This window comes from Nematolebias whitei, chromosome 6, assembly GCF_014905685.2.
Source record: "Nematolebias whitei isolate Nwh7 chromosome 6, NemWhi1, whole genome shotgun sequence".
In the NCBI taxonomy this organism is placed as follows: Eukaryota; Metazoa; Chordata; class Actinopteri; order Cyprinodontiformes; family Rivulidae; genus Nematolebias; species Nematolebias whitei.
Window position 1 is genome coordinate 5,682,782 of NC_056503.1, and position 5,615 is coordinate 5,688,396.

Sequence of the window (5,615 nt, forward strand, 5' to 3'; positions counted from 1 at the left end):
TTTCTACTCTTCATGTTTCTACTCTTCATGTTTCTACTCTTCATGTTCATACATAGAATGCATATTCTAATTTATGGCCAGCACCTACAGGTAGTTGTCCTGTGGACAGACTGTCCCACCTGAGCTGCAGCTCGTCCAGAGTCATCATGGAGCTCCTTTGCTGCTTTTCAAATGAAAACTCTGTTTGCCCGGCCTGTCAGTTTAGGTGGACGTCCATGTTGGAGCGTGTCTGCAGTTGGGTCTATTTTCAGATGATGAATTGAACAGAGCTCTGTGAAATATTAAAAGCTTGAGATGTTGTTTTATTAACTCACTCTGCTTTAACCCTCAATAACTATTCTTAATCAGTGCTGTGTGTTCCTTGGTCTTCATGATGCTGTTTGATCATTAATGTTCTGTAACAAACCTCTGAGGACTTGATTTATACTGAGGATATAGTACACACAGGTGGACTATTTAATATTTTGGTGACCGACCCCTGAAGGCAGCTGTTTGGAATGGACTTTAGTTCAAAGTATTAAAGAAAGGCTGAAGACAAATTATTGAAAGTCAGAAAGATATAATTTAATATACATCAACAACTGTAGTCAATCCAGTTCAAAAAGGTACCTACAGCTAATCGACCTTAGACAACACCAAAACAAGTCAGTTAATTTTACACATGGCTGCAGTGCAGTACGGTCGGAGCTGAGAACAGTTCACAACTACAACAACCCCGAGTGTTAATATCATGAAAGAGATGTGGAAAAGTTGTTTTCAAGGTTGGACCTATAACTCAATGAACTATGAATATCTAAGTCTAAAACTCTGGCATGCTCTTAATATTGTAAATAATTGTTTGGATCTCAGGAAAACCTTGCAAACTATAACAACAAAGTCCATGCTCAATAATCCACTTTGGTGTTGGGGGAAGAATCAGTTTTGTGTGTTTCCTCGACTGATGAAGCCTTCTGGATGGAAGGTGAAATGTTTCAGCACAAAGAAAGAAACTGTCCAGATGACCTGACTGAAAAATGTTGGCTTGCTAACTATAAGTCTCTGTTAATTATGGCAACAATAACTTTCACTTGACTACCACGAAAGGGATTCTTAGTACAGTACCACTAGTAATACTTGTACCACAATTTGAGAAACAAGGAAAGAAAAATATACAAGGAAAAATGACATAAATGTTTCTCTTAAGAAACTACTTGAACAGGACTGTTTCTGAATAGAAACAATTCTGAGAGCGCAACAATGACCAGAGTACTCGAGATTTTAATACTTTTACTGTCATCTAGTGGACAATGGTGCTAATTACCACATGGACAAGTTTTAATTGAGACATTCGTTCAGATCGCGCAGAACAATGAAGTAAATGTAGTTTCACAGCAACACAATGGTTTAAAACACTTAGAATGAGTCTGGGCAGGAAGACACTTTGGTAATTGTTATTTATTTATCACCCTTTATTTAACCAGACAGATCCCATTGAGATCTTAGATCTCTTTTGCAAGGGAGGCCTGGGCCTGAAGGCCGCCCAACATGCATGTTTTTGTTATTTTATTTATTTAGTTGTTGTTGTTATTTAGTAGTATAGCAATAAGTTGTTTTGTGGTACTATTTTGTGTGCTAGATGGAAGAACACCAAGTGTGGCGTATGTGCGCATTGATCTGCCTGTGTTCTTCGGCAAAATGTTAAGTCACGTTTCACCGAAGTCGGAACGTTGTGCTACATTAATTAGAAGAACATAACTATAATTATTGTAAAACTTCACATTTTAAAATTAAAACTAACCTCCATACGTGGGTTATAAACAACATACGTGTAAAACCCATGTTAGGTTACCGTATTTGAATGAGCACGAAGCTTAATGCCGCTCTTTCTGCTTTTAACTTGACGTCCGTTGCGTGCAGCGTTGAATTACGTCATTTCCGGTGAGTGGGGCCTTTTTGTTTCCCCGTATCCGCCATTTCAGTTTTTGAAGTTAGTTGTCATCAGTGGCTGGTTTGTGGCTGTAATTTTGCCTCTGGATCAGATTTTACAACCGGCGGAGCTGAAGTCCGGCCTCAAACCGAGCGGGGGTCGTTTTTTGTCGGCGGGTTCCGTTTCTGTGTCGGAGAATTGATGCGCGTTCGGCCAGCTGCGGATGTCGCCCGTTCACGGAACGTGCTCCAGACGCTAAAGTTTTGTGTATGAGTTGAAGGCTCTGCTGGGTGGATAACGGGAGGAGAGCAGGGAAGGCCCGGTGAAGCCTCGGCTTTGGAGTGATTATCATGGCCGGAAATTTTGACGCGGAGGACCGTGGGAGTTGGTACTGGGGTCGCTTGAGCCGGCAGGAGGCGGTGTCTCTGCTGCAGGGGCAGCGGCACGGCGTGTTTCTGGTGCGGGACTCCATCACCAGCCCCGGGGACTACGTGCTGTCGGTGTCCGAGAACTCCAAAGTGTCGCATTACATCATCAACAGCATCAGCAACAACCGGCAGTCCGGCCCAGGTAAGAACACGGAGGGGGCGTGGAGGGCTCCATGGTGGGACCATCCTTGCATGACTTGCAACAAGATGGGAACCAGGTTCTGACTGGGTTCACCCCAGTTCACCACAAACTGTTTCAGTGCCTCCAGAGGTGGCACCCCAGATGTTATCATGGTGTAAGGGGTCTGGCGTCCATCTTCACCATATCTCCTTAAACAAAGGTTTTACTGAGCCAAACCATTTGAGCAGATCCCGTACGTGTCAACATGTTGTTCAGCTAAACAAGATGACGGGTTATGTTGATTTAGTTGAGAAATAAAAACCACAACCTTAACTTGATCTGGGCAGATATTTCTTCTTTCACATTATTATAGGAAATGAAGGGGGAGTGGTGGTGCAGAGGTTGGAGAAGGCCAGCATGTGATTGGAAGGTCGTCGGTTCAACTCCCCGGACCAACAACATCAAAATAATAATAATCATTTTATTTAAAAAGCGTCTTTCAGGACAGCCAAGGACACGTTGCAGTAAGAAACATAGAAAGACTGTGTAAAAACACCCAACGAGCACAGTGCAAAGATCAACAGGAGTCAGTTGAAATATGAAATACATCAAGAGTAAAACGTGGGTGGGAAAGGTGAAACACCCACACCTGCCTTCACCCTCAGTTGCCCCACTCTGGGCCCTCTTACCCCCACCAGCTGCTCCCCCGGGCGTCCAGATGCAGCTCCGCTCGGTGTCTGGTTGTGTCCAGCGTAAAATCAGTCTCCAAGTGTTCGTGCGAGTTGGTTCGCTGTGGCGACCCTGAACAGGAGCAGCTGAAAGAGTAAAAACTATAGGAACTTGCTAGATCTTGGCCTGTTTTGATCTATAAGCTTGTGCAAAGCTTTAATATCTGATTAACATTTTGTCTTAACATTTAAAAAAACGTTTTGTTTCTCTGCTGCGAGACATTTTCATTTTAGTAAATTGTTATAAACAGAGTGGCGCGGGCTAACGCAACAATAAAACTGATCATAGTATAAAGTTAAGACATACCTAGCTAAGTCTGGTACAGAAAAATAAGTTGTGTGTACAGTTTATTGATTACTGATTTATTTACTGATCTTTGTTATAGAACTGGGTTCACACAAGCAGCCCAACATTGTATTATCATGGTGTCGCTCTTAAAATAAATTTCGTGTTGCAAACATTTTCACAGGGTAGTCAGTACACCCACAGAGTCCACGCTCAGTAATCCAGGTATACAATCCAACATTTTTCAGTCCGGTCGTTGGACAGTTTCTTGTCTTTATAATCACTCTACTTATTGTCAGTTTGAATTGAAACATAACTCTGGTTCATTTACTTATTGATAAACTTACAAGAGCCACCTGAGAGGGTCTGAAGAACAGCGCACTGTTGTAGAGGCTCACAGGCCCAAGTTTATTACCGTCTGTGTGAGAGTTGCTCCTGTAGGACTTTTTTTAAAGCTCTTCCATTTTTAAACCTTTTGTTTCAAGGAAAATGTGAAATAAGGAAACAAACATGCTTCTTGCTCATTCTGGAAATCACCATCATCTTGCCTGATGAAAATAGCATGAGCTCACATGTGTGCGTGTGGCGCTGTGTGCAGATCATAACGTGTGCTTTCTCTCCCTCCTTTGGACCAGGTTTGGCTCATCCAAGGTTCCGTATTGGTGACCAGGAGTTTGACGCTCTTCCTGCTCTGCTTGAGTTCTATAAAATCCACTATTTGGATACCACCACTTTGATAGAGCCCATCAACAAGTCCAAACATCCCTCCTTGATGAGCGCTGGTCCCAACATGGGCCCCCCACCGCGGTTAGAGGATGAGTACGTTCGAGCTCTTTTTGATTTTCCTGGCAACGATGAGGAGGACCTTCCGTTTAGGAAGGGGGATGTTCTCAGAGTTCTGGAGAAGCCAGAGGAGCAGTGGTGGAACGCCCAGAACTCTGAGGGCCGAACAGGGATGATCCCAGTACCATACGTAGAGAAGTATCGACCAGCATCTCCAAACTCGGTGGCGGGCCCTGGGGGACCGCCGGGTGGGATGGCGGTGCACGGGAACTCTGATGGCTCTGCAGCTCAGTCCGGTGCACCGCTGTTGGGAGACCCCGGCCAGTATGCCCAGCCCACCCCGCTCCCAAATCTCCAGAACGGACCCGTGTACGCCAGGGCCATACAGAAGAGGGTGCCCAACGCCTACGACAAGACCGCCCTGGCCTTGGAGGTAAATATGGAGACACGAGTAGCTTTCCTCACCCTCTTGCTGTCTTCTTGCATTCACCTAGGAACAAGGGACATTTTGGAAGAATGACCGGTTTACTTTGTAGGACACTGTCCTGCAGGTTTATTAGGACACAGGACACGTTTTTGCTGGCGTTTTTCTCTTTGCTGTGTCCTCCTTTATGTCTTTCTCTGTCTGTTGAAGACGTTAGAAAAAGATACGTGTTTGAAAAATGCGCAGCCTTCTTGTTTATCTTCTTAATCTCATTGCTTAATCTGCCCTCTGTTTAATTTTGTGCATTTATATTCCAGATGTACCTTAAAGTTTGCCCGTCGTGTTTTAATTTTGTTGACGTTTGTTGATTAGGGGCACTTTGAAGCTAACGAGCTAGCATAATCTGAAAACGTCACTGTGCAGTCCTGGCTGCGCAGCGTGGCTGGCTGGTGGACTGTCCGGAAGTGAGAGCAGGGCTCCCACGAAGGAGGTCACTGGGGGAAGGAAATAGTTTGTGTTTGGGAACAGGACCGTTTCCTCTGGTTTCTGTGAGGCCTGGAATCCAGCTGAGCCCGGACTGGGACGAGGAGACGGGCTCGTGTCTCCTGCCCACTGCTGGGTGGTGTTGGCAAACGAACCAGCACTGAAATGTTTTTTGTCTTTTTGTAGCAAACCACACAACTTGGAGATTGTTTTCATGTCCGTTCACTTGCCAGTCAAGAACTTGTTTCAAGTTGTTTTTGCACATATCACAAACCTCCCTAGGCTCTACAGCTCCACCTGTGGTGCACTTGTCTGCCTGTCACCTGCTGGACAGTTTGGTTTCTTCCTGGCCAGTAGTGACTCAGCATGGCGGCATTAAACCGTTAATCATTAGCGCACGTTTCCGTGGCAGCAAACCCCACTGATCGTAAAGACGTGTGTTGAAAGTGAAGCAGC

At 44.9% G+C, this 5,615-nt stretch overlaps 1 protein-coding gene across 1 annotated transcript; it reads left to right on the forward strand.

The window, feature by feature from the left end:
• Positions 1-1,946: 1,946 nt before the first annotated feature.
• Positions 1,947-4,685, forward strand: LOC119411077 (adapter molecule crk; the record flags this gene model as incomplete). The annotated part of the gene is given in 2 exon segments (XM_037678000.1): positions 1,947-2,476; positions 4,105-4,685. Coding segments are annotated over 2 exon segments (801 nt in total), but the record flags the coding sequence as incomplete, so codon positions are not given.
• Positions 4,686-5,615: the final 930 nt, after the last annotated feature.